This window comes from Sycon ciliatum, chromosome 3 (genome assembly GCF_964019385.1).
Source record: "Sycon ciliatum chromosome 3, ocSycCili1.1, whole genome shotgun sequence".
Lineage (NCBI taxonomy): Eukaryota > Metazoa > Porifera > Calcarea > Leucosolenida > Sycettidae > Sycon > Sycon ciliatum.
The window spans coordinates 46,274,627-46,294,020 of NC_088645.1; the positions used below are offsets into that span (position 1 = coordinate 46,274,627).

The window sequence follows — 19,394 nt, forward strand, 5'->3', positions numbered from 1 at the left end:
AGCCAATGATTAATTTATAGTAAAAAATGACCAAGGAACTACAACCTTCCAAGTTGGAAGGCTGTTGGTTTGCGCACTGGAGATGTGTTAGAGCTAGGTCTTAGGTCGCTGAATGTCTCAGTAGCCTGTCAGTTTTGTGCCCTGTTATCGCACGTACCGACCGTTTATTATCTCGTCAATATCGTGGATAGTTGCTTCATAACTAGTTTCCATTTGATTTCTTCTTTTTCATTAATTTTTTATTCTTATTTTCTTCTAAGTTCGTATTCTTATTTTACTGGGGAATTCCCAACAGGCGTCATCGCGTTCGTACAGGCTACCCTAATAAAGTCTTGATGGATGATCGAAATTCAGCGGGTGAATTAGAAAGGCGGTAAGCAGGTGGCAGTGCATCTTCCATTTTAAGGAACTACAAGTTATATGCTATAATGTCCACTAACAGCACCAATTACTTGACAATCAGCTGACAATCAGCTGACAATCAGCTGACAATCTAGCTGACAATCAGCTGACAATCAGCTGACAATCAGCTGACAATCAGCTGACAATCAGCTGACAATCAGCTGACAATCAGCTGACAATCAGCTGATAATCAGCTCATGCGATAACTTTGCACAAAACTGACCAACAGTACTGTCGGTCACTTTTGTGTAATTTTATCGGACAAGCTGATTGGTAAGTAATTGGTGGTGTAAGTGGACGATGTATCGTATGTTGTAGTTCATTGGTCCTCAGGCGCGTGTCCCGTATGGGTTCCTGGGTGCCCGGAACCCCCTTTTTTCGCTCAAAATGCAGGATTTTGCTTCATTTTTTGAAAATTTTCCCGAGGAAGGCCCCCTGGAACCCCCCTTGAAGGGCACCGCCGCACGCGCCTTGTCGTTTCTTAATATACAATGAGATAGTGGTAGTGATTTCGGCAATGATGTCATAGTAAAGACGTTCCCCACGCCAGAGCTAGCGCTTTGGCAATCGTCGCCAAAGTCTCCACTACTATCTCGTTCAGTCGGGGGGGGGGGGGGGGGGGAAGGGGGGGGGGGGGGGGAAGGGGGGGGGGGGGAGGGGGGGGGGGCTCTGGCATGGGGAGCAACTTTTCCTAACATACAATAATTTAACAAGCTGGTAAATGGCTGGTTTTACGCCGACTGTAAACTTGAACGCAACCAATAATTGCAACGTTACAGACTTGCTATGTGAGGTGGATAAGTTCAGCTTACCTCTTTGGCATATAAATGGTTTTTCATCATTGCAGTCAACGTCATCCCATTTGCCATTCCCACCGTGCAGCATTTCTCCACATTGGGTGAAGTGAGAGTCGGGCTGACCCGGCGCAAAGTTTTGCCACGTTATTGGTTGCAAGTCGGGGTTATTCCATATTCGGGCCTTAAAATCAGGCCAGATGCCCAGCCAAAATGCACTTGAGGAGTGAAAGTCTTTCAGGCATTTGTTTTCATTTTCATTTCTCGGCCAGGCAACTTGGCCGTGTTTAAAACTTCTCCTGCACAACTCGTGGGCCTGGGCTGCACTTTTGTTTACTCCGGGAAACTTCACGTATTCAATACCCGCTACACTTCCACAGTGATGCGTTCCTGGAGAAAGGAAAATACACACACACATGCAAGAACACACACACACACACACATACATACACACAAATACACATACACACACATATGCACACACACACACACACACACATACACCCCCCCCCACACACACACACACACATACACACACACACACACACACACACCCACATACATGCACAAACACGCACACATAAAGAAACACACGCACCAACACACAAACATAACCAGATATGCACACAAATACACACAAACATGCCCAAAACACACACACAAACACACATACACACACACACACACCCACAGACACACACTCCCCCCCCCCGCATACACACAAAACACACACACATACATACACAAAAACACACACATATTCACATACACACACAAAACACACACACATACATACACAAAAACACACACATATCCACATACACACACAAACAAGCCCAAAAATCAGACAAACACACAAACACACACACACACACACACGCGCGTGCATCTCATCCTGACATTACACATCTCATCATGGCATTACAATGACAGAAAATGCAATATCTGATTTTTTGGGAGGGGACGGGGTGCACCTGCTGACAGAAACTAACTGTTCAGATCCAACTCCCCAGAATGATCATGGGAGATATTCGGACTGTGCGCATGCTATCCTTCATTGCACGTGGTACGAAACGTAACTGAGCCATGCCATTATCACATGTACTTGCACATATAATCTTCACTTACCCGTGCAACTGTAATTAAACAGCTGTCCAGTACAGGTGGGGCATCTATCGATGACGGGAACGCTGTGACAGGGTCTCTGGCAATTCGTTGCAGTCAAACCTAGAGGAGAAGAAAATACACGAACAATAACAATAACATCAGCATGTTGTTCGCTAACCTTTTCGGCCGCAGTAATTCCATTCAAACTCGTGGTGGGCACAGGAATTTACTGAATGTCCCAGCCAGCCCAACTGCATATCTTGCCAAACATGTTACCTATGCTGGGACCATCTTATGGAACCAGCTCCCCGCTGCGGTCAGGCAAGAAAGAAAACGCAATCGCTTTAAGTCAATGGCTCTTGCCTTTTTGCTTACCAGATGAATAAGACTCTTTACAAATGCTGTATGCACTGCTCTTTCCGTTATTTTCTTCCTATGCAAGTCGCAACTCCTGTTTTGAGTTGTTTCTATACTCTCTTTTTCTTTCCCTAATAGTTGCTGTTACACTCATTGATTCTTATGCACAGATATACAGCATTCCCTCACTAGTGGGACCGTTGTTAACAGGCCAGGGCCTGTTTTGGACTTCCTACTCTAAATAAAGAGTACAAACAAACAAACAACGCCATTACGTACAGGAAAAATATACGCCATTGCACACAGGAACAATACACGCCATTGCACACGAGTACTATGTATCTATTATTGCATAATATATCTTGGCTGTTCGTCCAGTATTGCCGGTTGTCTGCTTATTGCCTATGGGCATGATTCTATTAGTTACAAGAAATGATGCGTGGTGATCTGTGCCGTGTGTAAGATAGGCTTTAAACCACCAAACAATAAGAGGACAGAGACAGTGTTTTAGGCTCAGAGAGCTCTATTCAAATGAATATTGAGCACACCCTACCGAGCCGGAGGACTCCCATTTGTATCTATTTTTGAACAATATATGAAATCTAGTAGCAGTGGTGAGGCTTCCTGCAGCTTCATTCATAGTCACTGTTGAGTACGAAAAGGACGACGGCATATTCTCCAGACATTACAACGGACAACGGGAACTGGTAGGGCGGGAACGACATGTATTAGGGAGAGGAAGAGACAGAGACCAAGACGAAAGAAACGACATTGTGGAAGAGAGAGAGAGACAAGGGAGAAAGATCAGTGAGAACGGCAAGATAAAGGGCCTGGGTAGCTATGGCAAATAGGGGCACGCAAGTAGCTACCCAGGCCAACGGAACAAAAGGTGACAAAAGGAGACAAAAGGTGAGTACGACGTAGTATGGGGTGCATGTAGGCCAGCTTGGAAAAAGGTTGTACGGGAGGAGGGACCTAACAATATAGTAAAAAATATAACTGCTGCTTTGCAACTTGCACACCATTGCATACCTGATACGGGCAATTTTGCCGAACCGTCAAAAATTGAGAAATGAGGTCGAGTTTTGCAGAGTGAATGGGAAGAGAGTGATACTGCTCTGAAACCTTTTTTCCTATGAAATATAGAACGAGGATAACAACGAGGCGAAGCCGACGTCTTTTACGAGGTCTATATTTCATATATTGACCGATTATTTGGGCAATTATAGCCTTATCACGGCATAGCATTCCTAAACTGTTTTAGCTTTGTGTATAGGAAGAAAGGAATACTATTGTAATAGTACATAGTATGTACATATGTTGTTTATAATAGCTATAAAGAGAACAAATTCTGCCGTCATCGCCACACTACAACAAAGTCATGAAGGTTAACCAAAATCGATTTTCTTGTCACAATCATCAGTGGAAAGCCGTGACTGAAGAATAACCATGCCAAATCAATAATTTATATACATTCAATAATGTGTTACGAGAACAAAACTTTTTTTTTGTAGTGTGGCGATGACGGCAGAATTTGTTCTCTTTATAGCTATTATAAAAGTGTTGTCTCTGTGTCGACTATTTACATAATTATGCCGTTTACATTGGACATTACTTCTCTATAAACAGAAGTTTTCAGTTGTCACTTGTAGTATGTTCCCCAAGTTCTTTGACTGAGAATCTGACAGTTTGGGTTAAAGTCCCAGCCTTTGCCTTCAGATTTTCTTCTTTCTTTCAGATTTTTTCTAAGTTGAGGACAAAGTTCTAAGTCCTTCGGCTGACTGTATAAGATCTGGTTACGTTGGTGGACAGTTAGTCATAACTCGTAACATTTTGTCCTTCTTCCTTCGGCTGAAATGGTCAATAATAATACCACAGTCACACCAAACAAGTCATTTCCAGCTTGCGCTGAAAGTGGCTTGTGCTGAATGAAGCGGCTGGTCACATCGACCTATGAGATTCGTTGAATTGTTTTGTCAATGCCGGAAATAACTAAGTCTTTTATCCCTGTTCCATCTCTTCGAAGAAACCTATTGCTGTTTTGCGAAGTGCGTGCACTTCAAGTAGCCAGTAGGACAGGGCAATGGTTGTGCCGTGTGTGTGTGGTCAGCTTGCACTACATATCACTCCAGGGGAAAACAAGTTGCCAACTCTCCAACGGCCACACGTTCTCCAAATCCAACCTCGCTGAAAGAAAGTATGCATGGAGTATGGATACCTACCTTTTTTGCAAAGATACCAGCTATGAAATAACCTAGAAATATTCTGCTTGAACAAACGGCGAGGAGACAACAATTTGATAACAATAATAAAAAGACAAGCTGTTTTACACTGCATGAATAAAGTATACACAAATGTCGATTCAGCTTGTCTTATTGATTGCGGTTATATTCTGTTTACTTCCTAATTTGTCCTTATGGCCTCACAAAATTAGAAAATAATCAGAACAAAAGCGGCACATGTTGAGAAGTTCAACATGCTGCTTCTCAACATGAGGAAAAACACCACCTGATCTACAACAACGAATCAACAGTCACTGCAAAAGTCACACAAAGTCACGTAGATCTGCTCTGGTTCGGTCGTGTTTGGACGGATCCTGGTAGAAAATGTCGTTACTCAAACCTGGACGGTCAATAATAATAATAATAATTCGAAGAAAAAGAACAGCGTTTTTCCATGGCTTTTTTCTTCTTACATGTAGTTTTCCGTACCCTTTAGATTGTTTTTGCATCGTCTCCATCGCTTACCTTGTTCAATAAAGTGTTCCAAATGTCACTTCAGCTCGTCCTGCTTATTGCCATATTAAAAAAAACAGCTCGCATATTATTCAGAATTGAGCTCTACGCATCTGTGAATGAAGCGTTTCCAATCAATCATGGCCGTTTTCGGCTAAAACAAAGGCACCAGGGACAGTGATGTTGGTTTCCTTCAGGTCTTGCTTTATAATGTTGGTTCATCTGTTTGGTGGAGGTCCAAGATCTTATGAACTTTCTCTGTGTACAACCTCTCTAGTCTTGCCAGACTATGTGTACTAGGAGTGGAACAATCCCTGTACGTACCTCTGCTGGAAAGGGTTAGCTACAGGTTTTGGGGTGTAACGCTCATCTGCTTACATTTAGAAAAGCGATCCTGTCAGCTTTTCTATTATTGTGTTCACATGGCAAGAAAAACGACACCGCTATACTACGTAAGTTTCTACGTAAGGTGCTCGGTATTTCACTTTGGCTACGTATATGATGATTCGTTTTTATATATGTGTTGATTCTTCACAAAATGTGTTATTTTGCCCGTACAAGAGGCTCAGTTTTCCGTGTGAAAAAAAAAAAAAAAAACTTTGGCTACGTAAGTCTCTACGTAAGGTGCTCGGTATTTAGATCTACCAACGGGTGGTACCCGCGTGCTGTGCACGTGCACGACAGACATTGTGTTGCAGTGCAGTCCGTGTTCGCATGTGCATGCGCAAGGAACTTCCTCCTTTGGAACTGCTTCTTGTATGAGCTGTTTCGGATATTTCGTCTCCTGGCCTGGCTTATTTCGTTTCGGCGCTGCTGAGACCTCCTTTCGCGGAATATTACTCAATGACAGGTGAGTTGACCAGTTTCCTTTGATTCATTTGCTTGTGTTGACTCTTTCATTTACAAAAGTGTGTTGATTTTGGGCGGAATGCAATAAATAATGGAAAAGCTGGCAGGATCTCTTTTCTAAATTTAGCTTTTCCGCTGCCGAGGCCTCCTTTTACGGAATACTCGATGACAGGTGATCTCTGAGTTGACCGGTTCCCTTCGATTCATTTGCTTATGCTCACCCTTTCATTTACGGAAACGTGTGCTGATTTTATTCGGATTTAGATCCATTTTTATCTCTTTGCCCTTGTCTACAGTGTGCGAAGAACGCGAGTTCACCTTCTTGACGGTAAGGCTTATGTTAGATGTGTTGTCGAAATACTCATATTCATTGTACATTGGTACGTTACAAGTAAGGCACTGGTCAGTGGCATACTATCGTTGGCAGTTCCCAATCTGGAGGGAAAGGTTCAAGGACCCATTGACCAAGTTTGCAAAATAAATTCGCATATCAGGGAAAATCTCCATTGTGGAGAGGTTCAGTAAACTTGTTTGCTTCATACGAAACAAGCCAATGGGTGCAGTCTCGTCTCGTGAAGATCTCGTACTTGTATGATTGGATTTGTTTAGTCGAGTCTGGGCTGTTTGATTTATTATTTGTGAGTACCGCCGAGATTGCACTGCCCCAAATAAAGTTTCGCGCCGCCAAAGCAAGAATTACGATCTGCAATCTGTTTGTAGTGCCTGCAAGAATGTGCTGTACATGTATCGTACTTTCTCTGTTGCTGTTTCAGTTGCCGTCATGTTGCTAAAGAAACGTTCTGTAGAGAGGTTCTGCAAAACGAAAATTCGAACGAAGTTTCGCGACAGTCCTTGCGAAACTGTGTACGAATTTTTGCACAAACTTTGCGTTCTGCACATTTTCGTAGTTTGCGCGGGCCAAGTGCACGTACGCCATGACCAGATCTCACGAAAGTCTGTACGACAGTTCATTTCGCGTCCAAAGTGGCGAAAGTTCGTGCGAAGTTTCGCACTTCATGACGTAGAACGAAAGTTTGTACGCATTTTCGTTTTGCAGAACCTCTCTAGTGACTCATTTGTTTCACACGAGATGAGTCAATGAGTTGTTGTGGCTTAGAATCTTTCGCTGTAGAAGAAATCTATTCGTATGTCTATTGGAGAAATAATTGTATTCACTGGTTATAAAATAGGTTAAGACAAACTCACAGAATAAATACCATCGGTCCCTTGGTTTCGTCCTAAAGAGGTTCGACTGGATATCATTCATACTCACCAAAAGTCGTGTAACATTTTTATTATTATGGAGTGCCTTGTTTATCTCTCAGTACCTCCAACTATAGCCTTGCCCCTTTTATCCTCAGGATCAGTGTAGTTGTTGGAACGAGGTGTCGGACTCACCAATGTGTTTGTTTACATTTTAATACATGTTTATTGTTCCTCCTTTGCTGTGTTGTTTTAGAAAATCGTGGACTAACAGTTTGAAGTCATTGAACTACTTGCAAAAGTTGTATCGACATCAACAAGATTACGATTTCAGTGCAATATGATGCAGGATGACCTTATCACGATAACCCATGATTAAACACAGAATCAACAAAAACATCTGCGACACGCACCTGGTTACATTTCTCAAATAAATCTGATCGAGGGTGGGGAAATCTGAAATATCTGAAAGGCAAGACAATTTTATGACAGAGTCATGAAATTCTGCTACAGCAACATGCACAGAATGACCTCCGTATAAAAAAAGTATCGCCACGGTCCACCACTACTCACATGTTTCCTTGCAGAAGAACATGCCAGTGCCATTTTCTACAAGAAAAGGCTTGCACATCAATGCGTATAATACGGTATTAATATGATGTGAAGGCCATCGATTGATATAGGGCATTCCATTGATTGGTGACAGAAAAAAACAAAAGAAATTATAGCAATAAAAACTGCTTTATGGCAGTTTTCTAAAAAAAGTTATTGTGTTCTAGTCCATGGACCCCGTCTAAAAAGTAAGAAATTAACGAAATGTGATAGCCGAAAAATTAAAATTTCACACAAAACCTCACAATAATCTCACACGGAATGAAAAGCTACATGTAGAAGACCTTTTACCCTCGTGATCCTCTTTCCTATGCATGCATGACTGCATGTTGCCAATTGTTGATGCAGTACAAGTTTAGTGTTGAAAGGAGCATTTCAAGTGTTGTGATTATTGTGAGGTTTTGTGTGAAATTTTAATTTTTCGGCTATCACATTTCGTTAATTTCTTACTTTTTAGACGGGGTCCATGGACTAGAACACAATAACTTTTTTTAGAAAACTGCCATAAAGCAGTTTTTATTGCTATAATCTTGTTGAGCACTCCAGTAGGCTGCTCTAGTGCTGCTGCTGCATTACACATTGTCCGCTACTTTTCGTAGTTAGAGCACTGTGGCGCTAGAGCGACAAGATACCGTAAAGTCACGGATAAAAGCCAGGTTTGCATACAAGCACATCGCGGATAGAAGTCTGAAAATCAAACGGGTCAAAGTAGAGGATATAACCCGAGTCAGAGGGTTATACCGGCTGAATATAAATCCCGACTGCGATAGCAGGAGGGATTTATATGAGGGTACGGTATAACCCGACTACGAGGGTCATATCCTACTTATGCCAGGTACCCCTACGCATTTCCAGAACAACGAACCTATTTGGAGATCTCCTACATCATGCAGTACATGAACATCTTCTGATGGTTATCAGTTGTCAATTGAAAGAATGGTCGAGCAAGATCAGAAGGAGATTCCTCCGTGGATGTTTGGCATAAGATTTCCTTTCAGTTCCAGTGCATATTGTGGCATCTTCATGATCTTGTCTTGAGTCGTGAGCGGTGCGGAAGTCGACTGAATTGCTGCGGTGCTGGAGTTTGTCGTTGAATCAAACTACCGTCACTAGTAGATTACAGCTTGGACTCTTTGGGAGTAAGTGTTACTATAATTATGGTACAGTGCTGATTTTCACATGCGGCATCTTATAATCAGTTTTGCTTGCAAGTAGATGCATTTGCATACACTGTTTTGTATCACATTTCAATCCAATCTATTGTAGCATTTTCCAATCGGGTTGAAGTACATGTACCGTGACTGGTATTATAAACTTATTACGAAGGAGACAGTCTGTTGATGATCTTCAACTCTTCGAAGTACAATGTACATTGCTGACCCATTCGGGATACTTCGTGGTTATTCGACGTTCTTTATCCTCAGATTCAGTATAACAGAATACTCTGTAGACGAATTCCAGGTCATTCTTCTTTTCCATTGTGTACTGTTCCTCGTCAGTGTGCCGTTCTGTGCGGAGTGTACACGTGCATGTGGTGTCCGTTGTGTCTGTTTATGTGTGGTCCGTGCGCTGGAGTACTGCCGCCGTACAAGTTCACTGCCTTTCAGGCAGTGAACATGTACGGTGGCAGTGCCCTAGCGTACGTACCGTGCACCGGGATTTATATTCTATATAAATCCCGCGCGGGATTTATACTGGCCAATATAACCATGGCTAGACGAGCGCTGATTGGCTGAAAACAGGCCCTCCGTACCGTACCATGGTATAATGCATATTATAAGCCTGTGGCGCGTAGAAGCCTGGCTTCGGGATGCGCTCTGGCTTCTATGCAAGCGCGGATCGGGTAGGTCAAGAGTGCATGCGCTATGTACGGTGCATAGTAAAACTGCCGCCATACCGGTAGTCAGTGGTAGATCTACACGTGTCGCGCGTAGAAGCGTGTATACAAGCCTGGCAAAAATATCAGTGGTGCATATAAGCATGGTTTGCATACAAGCCTGGTTTGCATTAAAGCCTGATGCAGAAAGCGGCTATATGCTTATAAGCCCGGCTTTTATCCGCGACTTTACGGTATTTTAATGTCCGTGGTGCTTCCTTTGCACCATAGTTGGTAGCTTGGCCTATATTGCTGGTAGGTTTACGTCATTTATGGCCAAAACAGCTTTCTGCCTACTGCATTGGGTTTGGATTCAAACCAGCTTGCTGTCTACAGCATTGGGTTTGGTAGACGTTCATTCCAATGGATATGTCTCATTTCTTGTTGGATGAGAGCAACGAAGTAAACAAGAAATGCTGTTCTTTTCGAAACGCGAGTGCACAGTCCAGAGTTCACGGACTGTGCTGGGAGTGCGGTACGCACTGGCTGCGTAGTGCGGAGCTGCAGCATGCACATGAAGGTGCATGCTGGTCTGAAGACAGTGTTCTTTTTGTTCTTGCACTGCTGCTCTACAGTTGCGAATTTTCGCTGCGTGGCCGAGTGCTTTTCTCTTCGTTTCTTTAGTGTAATCTGTCTGATCATGCCTGGACGTGGACGATCCTCCACCCCAAGAGGCCGGAGCAGGTCCTCCAGGGGAGGTAGTTTGCCTGCCTCAGCAAGCAGACCTGAAGTAAGCAGCTCCGACAGTGGAGCCGAACCGAACGCCCAACTGCAGGAGCAGCAGTTGAGGATCGGCGCCCTAGAATCGGCGCTGGCCAAGGAACGGTCAAGCCGTCGTCGTCGTCGGTTCCCATCGTCGTCGGCATCATCCTCATCATCATCCTCATCTTCCCCCTGTTCGTCTCCGTCGTCATCCCCGTCTTCATCGTCATCTCCCGAGTCTCGCCGTCGTCGCAAAAAATCAAAAACGGCCAAACACTCGAGAAGTCGTTCCGTGTGTCCCCAGTCAACCTCGTCGAGGCGGTGGAAGAACCCCTCGTACGAGAGACAGTACGAGACAAACGCTGCTGTGCTGGAAGAGCTCGGCGAAGTGCGTGCTGCTCTAGGGAAGAGGAAGGTGGACAGGGCAAGGCGAGCCACCAAGCAAGGTGAGAACTTGTTGCGGGATAGGCAAGAGTGGCTGGTTATTGCAGATGCACACGGGCACGAGGCAGCCAAAAAGTTTGCAGAGGGTGGCGAGATGCTGGGGATTGTCGGGTGCCCGCAGAAAAGGAAAAGGCTAATGGCAGCCATCCAATCCCGCCCTGCGCCAAAAGCCAAGCAGCCCTTTCTCCCCCGCACTGCGTCCCAGTCGGCCAAGGGGTGGGGTGCCCACAATGCAAACTTGCATGCCACCATTGCGGCGAAACAGGCCACTACATTCGCGTGTGTCCCCGCCGGCAAGCAGCTAGCCAGCCGCGAAATGCCTGAACCCTGTGCAGCTGACGACTATGATATGTCATTTCAAAGCAATGAATTAGATGCTGAAACCTATTCTATGTTGCATAGCGTGGATGGGGAGTTCGGAGGGGACCGGGACAGGGTGGTCATTGGCAGTCTAAAGAAAAACGTGCAGTTCTGGGAAGAAATCGGAGCACCAAAGCTAGTACTTGAAGTAATCAATAATGGATACACGCTGCCGTTTGTTAGATTGCCAAGGCCCAGGTGGTCAGACAACTACAAAAGTACACATGAGTTTCCAGATTTTGTCGGGGAGGCCATTTCAGATATGCGTTCTCGCGGTTGTAATAAAGAGGTTAACAGAGACCAAGTGTCAGTGTGTAGCCCGTTGGGAGTGGTGGATAATGGGAAGAAGCTGAGACTTATTCTGGACCTAAGGTACCTCAACAAACACCTGGCTAAATTCAAGTTCAAACTGGAAGATTTGAAGGTGGTGGCAGATGTATATGAGAAGAACGATTTCTTGGTTACATTTGACTTGAAGAGTGGCTACCACCACATTGCTATAGCAGAAAGCCACTGGAGGTATCTTGGTTTCAGTTGGGTAACCCCCCAGGGAAAAGCAGCATACTATACGTTTTGCGTCTTGCCGTTTGGTTTGTCAACCGCCCCTTACATTTTTACAAAGGTAACCAGGGTGCTAGTGCGTCGTTGGAGGGCAATGGGTATACGTTGCCAACTGTACATGGACGATGGGTCGGGAGGACATGCTTCTAAGGCAGGTGGTCACAAGGTAGCAAATCAAATGAAGAAAGATCTCCAAAACGCAGGATTTGTGGCTAATGAAAAGAAATGTCGTTGGGAGCCCTCTCAGGTTGTAGAGATGTTGGGTATGGTGGTTGACCTACGCGTTGAAGCCATCCGAGCCTCCGAAAAGCGTGTTAAAAAGCTTAAGTCGATGCTCAGCACAATGTCAGGTAGCAGGCAACCATCAGCTAAGCTGGTAGCAAGGATGACTAGAATGATAATGTCCATGTCGCTGGCCCTGGGCCAGATTTGCAGGCTGAGGACTAGAGCATTCTACCACATGATCCTATTGAGGAAGTCATGGGCAGCTCAATCAGTTTGGTCAAAGGAGGCAATTGATGACCTGAAGTTCTGGAAAGAATCTTTTGACAAATTGCATGGCCAACCTTTCTGGAAGAAGGACCCACGTGTTGTAGTTATCTGTTGGTCAGATGCCAGCGACACTGGCTGGGGAGGTTTCATGGAGGGGAGGTTGGGTGTGCATGTTGCGAAGGGTGAATGGCCAGGTGAAATCAAAGAAAAGAGACTAAGTTCTACTTGGCGTGAGCTTAGGGCTGTTAAGCTTGTTCTGGAGTCATTGGCACCAAAGATTGCTGGGAAGGCTTGCATACATCGCACAGACAACCAGGCAGCGGCACACATTATTGAAAACGGTAGCCGCAAAGAGCATTTGCAAGAGGAAGCTATGGCAATACACAAATTGTGCAGGCGTTTTAGCGTGAGGATTAGGGCAGAATGGGTACCTCGGGAAGAGAACGAGCTGGCTGATTATTATTCGAAGGTTGTTGACCAAGACGATTGGCAATTGAACCCTGCATTATTCCGGGAAATGGAAGGGAGATGGGGCCCCTACAGCCTATATTGTTTTGCCAGTTTTAAGACTATGCAGCTGAAAGGGTGTGGATGGTTCCCCCAATCTACCTTATTTCACGTACAATCGATATGCTGCTAGCATGCAGAACCCATGGAACTCTTGTTGTACCAGAGTGGCGGTCAGCCCCATGGTGGCCAAAATTGCATGACGGAGCTGCGTGGTACGGATTTGTGAAAGAGTGCGTGTGGTTGCCAAAGGATGAGAATACATTCTTGCAGGGGTCATGCCCATGGAATTTGTTTGGTTACGGCATGCCGAAGTCCGAGATCATTGCTTTGAAATTGTGCGCAGTTAGTGGCTGTGATTGCTGACAGCATACCTGGCGCGTGTTTGTATGCGGGAGAGCCTGAGTATGTCTGACGGTGCTTGAAATAAGAGCTTGCGGAAGTTTGCCTCCATGCTACAGGTGCGGTAGGGCAAGTGCTATAGGCACACATACAGCTATAAGCTGCCCGGTTAACACGTACAGATGTATCAACTCAAAGTTGCACCCAGAGCACTAGCTTCGCAAAGAGGTGAGTCCATGAGTTAAGTGTGCTAGCCAGAATTTAGAGAACACCATAGGTACGCACGTAATGTTGCACGGGCGAGCGGCCTCCAGGCGCTTTGTAATCGTTGTTATGAGAGAGGTGTAGAAGAGAGATTGGAGCACTTGTCGAGGATGTCACTACAGCTATGATGACAGTCAATGTGGAAGTATCGTTGTATTCGTTTTCATGTTCGTCACCGTGGTCTGGGTGGCCACACATTGAATGTAATATTCTGTCGATGGTTACATGCGACATTAAGCGTCCGTTTGCATTGTTTCTGTGTGGTGTGTATGTTGCGAGTGGTGCATACGGTCATGTACGGAGTTGTGCTACAGGCATACATGGACACTACAGGTGTTAACCCGAGCAGCAGGCATGATAAGGGTGAAAGCTACAGGCTTACAATTATGACTCAAGGTGCTGCGGCAGAGCCAGCCGAGCGCGGACGCTACAAGCAATCGAGCCAAGGGGGAGGAGGCAGTCAGTGGCGCAGAAGTGATCATGCTGTTCTCCGACTGTATGCTACAGGCAAGTCAAGTCAACAGCCAGAACGCATGTCTCGCTGCTTGGCAGTCTATATGCCGCCAGCTATGCTTTGTGCTTCTTGGAGCAGCTGTTGCTGCGACCCTGCAGTTCAATTGTTGTTGTTGTTGTTGTGGTGTGTACGAGAGAGTCGAAAAGAAATGCCTCATTTCTTGTTGGATGAGAGCAACGAAGTAAACAAGAAATGCTGTTCTTTTCGAAACGCGAGTGCACAGTCCAGAGTTCACGGACTGTGCTGGGAGTGCGGTACGCACTGGCTGCGTAGTGCGGAGTTGCAGCATGCACATGAAGGTGCATGCTGGTCTGAAGACAGTGTTCTTTTTGTTCTTGCACTGCTGCTGTACAGTTGCGAATCCCACCCGCCCACCCAATTGGAAAGTCATTGCTAGATATGTATGTGCATATGGATTTATTGGCTGAGTGAGCAGTAGTGCGTGTATGTGGCGAGCATGTTTCCGTGTGTGGGCCAATTTCAGATAATTCTGTATTAAGGTAGCACATTGGCTTTATTTAGACTGGCCCATCTGGGGTTATTCAGCATCTCCACCATTGTCGCTGGCGGCAATTCCCATTAATCAGTGCACTAGGCCGTGGTGAACGCATTTCGATCGGAAGTTCATGTATCCATTGTCCCATGGCTTGGATCGCTTACTGTCTTGCGTTGTTTTCCTTTTGTTATGCTAAAGTGATGTGTACCAGGCTGCCATGATTATGTTTAAATGCTGTGTGCCTGTGGCATAGTAATATTAATACACATGCGGTGCAAGAATTGGAGCAGCTGTTGCTGCGACCCTGCAGTTCGATTGTTGTTGTTGTTGTGGTGTGTACGAGAGAGTCGAAAAGAAGCTACTGCAGCCTTTTGAAAGCATATCTAGTATATGTTTTATGAGGATTGATTTGAATCCAAACACGTTAGGTTCTAAGTTAGGAAGAAAAAAGAAGAAGAAGAAAAGACGTATCTCCTAGCGTTTCTCCCGGTGATGTACAGCATAGCTGGTGCTGGGTGCAAGGCTTTCAGCCGTGCCTACACTCTCGCAACGGAATACTTACAAAAAAAATAATGAATAAAATATTCGACGGGTTCGCGTACCGGGCATGTCAAGAACAAGTAGTCGTACAACCCCCTGGTCAAGAACCACATTTCAGCTTCCGTACTTACTTCGTACAAAGTACTTGACGAACGTACTCCTTCTGAGAGACTGATACACTCTTGATAAATCCGCAGGATATTTCATTTGGCAAAATCGATGATCCAGGACTTCTATGTCACCTAGCTCTCTGCGCAAATAGAAAAGAGAAAATGTAGACGAGCAAGACGGAAATGACAATTGTCAACGTGCTCTGTGGCATTCACATAACAGCAGTTGGGGTAAAGCTCGATTGTGTGCATGCACAAACACCCACAGACACCATTGGCCATTCCATTTGACGCCCATAGCCGGAGGCGATGGTAGCGATGCTACAGCAGAAGCCATAGCAGCTTGTGCTGGGATTGCACTATTCGACAGCTTGCAAGACTGAAGATTTGCCGCCACTATTCAGCCTGGTCTACACCACACAGCTACGAAGTGACTTTTATTGGCCAGTAAATCCCTATTTAAACACACGGCGAGGAGACAACAATTTTATAACCGCAATCAATAAAACTAGCTGAACCGACATTTGTGTACTTTATTCATGCAATGTAAAAAACGGTGGAGACGATGTGCAATAAAATGTGTCAGGCGGGATGGACGAGACAGAGAGAGTACAGAGGAAGCGGAGGATGGAACTGACGGCGGAGGGAGCAGTGAGTCGGAGAGCAGTGATGGGAGTGATGGTGAGAGTGCCGGTGAGAGTGTTAGTGTTGTGCGTAGGTTTCGTGGTAGCAAGTCTTCAGTGTACAATCATCTGCTGGCTAGTCCTGATTGTTGCGGTGCGTATTCCGACTCTTCGTTCACTGTATTGTGCCGTGGTCGTCATGGTTATGGACTACAGTTAAAAGTGTTGGAAGCTATCTATCAACGTCTGTACAAGCCTAATTTGTGTGTACAGAAAGATAGTATAATTGGGTTGAAATTGTTAAAGTAGCGTCGTGTTTAGTGCGGCCAAGCTTGGCCGTTAATGTTTTAGGTGTAATGTACTGCTGTTATGTGTTATCACGTTGTCTTTCCTTCCTTTCTCCTTTGTTCAGTTCTCGCTTTGATTGTTAAAATTCACACTTGTAAATTTCACTGTTGTTGCTCTTAGTGTTATTTCTCGAACTTGGATTTTCTATAATAGTTCAATTTTTGTTTCAGTGTCCTTTAGTACAACGACGATTCCTGATGAGTGTTGTACGAAAACTTGTTTGAATCCATATTTTTTCCTACACCATTTCTTCATAATATTATTTTCATCGTTTTATTGCACATCGTCTCCACCGTTTTTTACATTGCATGAATAAAGTACACAAATGTCGGTTCAGCTAGTTTTATTGATTGCGGTTATAAAATCCCTATTTTTTGGTCATTTCCCTTTTTTCCCGCACACACGCACACGCATCACATCACATACTGCGGCATGCACTGGCTATTGGTAGCCACCCAGGGGAATGAAAGAAAAGTCAGGATGAATCTGAGAAAGAGAAGAAAGACAAACACACCCACACATACACACACACCTTGACCTTGACCTTGACCTTGACACATGTTGCCTTGATAGGCTACACGGTCCCCGTCAGTGGAGAGGGGTGGAAGATGCTGAGGAGCAGCACTTCTGATGGCGCACTAGATGGTGACGTAGTCGGAACTTCCTTAGGCAAGGGCACTCAAACGGGAAGTCGGCCCTTTCCGACACTGTCCTTTGTTTCGTGCGGTCGCACTTGTGCCTGGCCAAGCCGCTGCTGGACTTGAAACTCCGATGACAGGTGCTGCACTGCGAAGTGACCGGGTTGCCGGGGTGCTCGATGTTGGGAGCAGGTCCGTGATCGCACCGATGGGTAGCCAATCCACCGGGGCTGCGGAACCAACGTTGGCAGAGACGACACTGGCAAGCGCCAGCCTGATTACACACTGGTTTCTGCCGTTCTGCCAAGCATTTGTGACGCTTCTCATCTGATGGGCGGGAGAAATTCCGATCACATACTTGGCAATGGACATTGAGCGTGGGCGGTTCGGGCTCGAAACAGCGGTACATGCGGCGCCAGTCGGGGCGAGAATCTGCGAGATCGAACCATCCCTCCACAGCATTCAGGGCCTTCAGGTCTGCACTAATGCAGTCCTTCCAGCGTTTGCGTGGACCGCCAGGTGGACGGCGGGATGGTAGCAGACCGAACAACAGAATCTTCGGGATGCGCTCTGGTGGCATGCGAGCAACATGACCCAGCCACTCAAGTCGTCGCCGGTGAACACACGCACACACACACACACACACACACTCACTCACACACACACACACACACACACACATGTACACACACACGTACACACACACACACACACACACACACACACACACACACACACACACACACAAACACACACACACACACACACAATACAATACAATACACTACAACAAAGGTCAAAAAGAATGGTTTCACCAATTATAGAAACATACGTTGTAACACTGCGTTTCATGCACGTAGCTAAATGCTAAGCCAATCATCAGTTGTCTAATGATTGCCTTAGCATTTAGCTACGTGCATGAAACGCAGCGTTACAACGTATGTTTCTATAATTGGTGAAACCATTCTTTTTGACCTTTGTGGTTACGCTCCGCCCCTGTGGTGTTGAGCACTGTTGAAACCTGGGTATACCCACTTATGTCAATACACTACAATATAAGTTAATACAATATGCCCATCCGGAGATGGTAGCAGGTCCCGAAGGGGCCAACAGTGTTCAAGTGACGAGCAGAATCGGGCGTGGTGAGCCAAATCCTGGCGACGCCAATAGCTGTTTCCACAAGTGCAAATCAAGCCAAAGGTGACGGACACGGTCGGAGGAATAGTGCAGTGTGTTGTTCTCCACTGTCTGCCATCCCGGGTGTGAGGTCGTACCAGTCTGCTGTCTGTTTATTGGAATTCGCAAACAGAACGGACTGAACATGTCCAATCACAAGGAAATCAAAGAGGTCCAAGTAACCCAGGAATGGGAAAACTCGATCCCGGGTGAGGTCGTAGCAGTCTGGTGTCTGGCAGTCCTTCATGTCGGACACAACTTTCTCCCTCCACCGCTTCCAGGGCCCATGACGTGGCTGGGTATTTTCCAGTTCGCTGAAGCGGATACACTTTGGCATACGGGAGTCATCCATTCGAGCAACATGGCCTAATCAGCGGAGTCGACGTGTTTTCAGTGTCTCCTCGATTGGCTGTACCTTGGCTGGTTCAAGGAGAGTGGTGTTGGAGATGTGCTCCTGCCATTGTGTTTCTCTGGGAAATTCCAGCAGGAAGCGAATGCAGCAGTGATGAACGGCTGCAAGCTGACGAACATCCACGGCCTTCATTTCTGCAGGTCTCACAACCATACGACAGTATCAACAAGACAACAGCCGAATACACGTGCACTTTCGTCTTGATGGAGGGATCACGATCAGACAAGACAGATGAGCGAAATGTGCCGAATGCTCGGGAAGCTTTCGCCAAGCGAGCCGAGATCTCCACAGTCATCTGACCATCTGAAGACATACAACAACTTTGATACGTGAAGTCAGGCACCAGCTCAATACTACCCTCAGGCAACTCTAAAAGGCCGGATGGTGGCGACGGGGCAATCACTACCAGAACTCTGGTCTTAGTGAAGGTTACAGTGAGGCCAAACCTGCTTGGCAGAGAAGGAACTGCCAGCAGCTTCCATGTCTTCGACTGACAGAGTATATATGGCGGCATCATCAGCGAATTGCGATTCCGTGACAGGACAGCGTGACAGGCGAGACTTAGCTGTGCGGTCACTGACAAGCTTCTGACCAAGACGATATGCCACTGGTATCCCAGCCGAGACACAACCAGAACGCCACTCGTGCACGACAGCAGAAAAGTAAAGGTTAAGCAACACCGGTGCAAGCGTACATCCTTGACGGAGTCTGTTGTGTACGGAGAAGCGATCTGTTGTTTGCCTGATGATTGAAGAAGCATGACATTGTCTAAAAGTAGCAGCAAACAAGCCCTTTTTTGAATATGGAGGGAAAGAAGCAAAGGGGTAAAGGAGCTAAATGCCAGGAACACAGAAGAAAATCACAAAAAAGCAAAATAGCTCAGGCTCCAGAAGTGCTCAGGAACTGACAATAACCCGCTGTCCTGTCATC

General features: G+C 45.7%; 1 protein-coding gene across 1 annotated transcript in view; it reads right to left on the minus strand.

Annotated features, from left to right (window-relative positions):
* Positions 1-19,394, minus strand: part of LOC135813162 (neurocan core protein-like) — a 39,270-nt gene that overhangs the window by 580 nt on the left and 19,296 nt on the right. Inside the window, exons 7-9 of the mRNA XM_065326380.1 lie at positions 15,289-15,407; positions 2,325-2,423; positions 1,215-1,586 (exon numbers count right to left, since the gene is read on the minus strand). Coding sequence (XP_065182452.1) covers positions 1,215-1,586; positions 2,325-2,423; positions 15,289-15,407 — 590 coding nt within the window. The remainder of the gene's footprint in view (positions 1-1,214; positions 1,587-2,324; positions 2,424-15,288; positions 15,408-19,394) is intronic.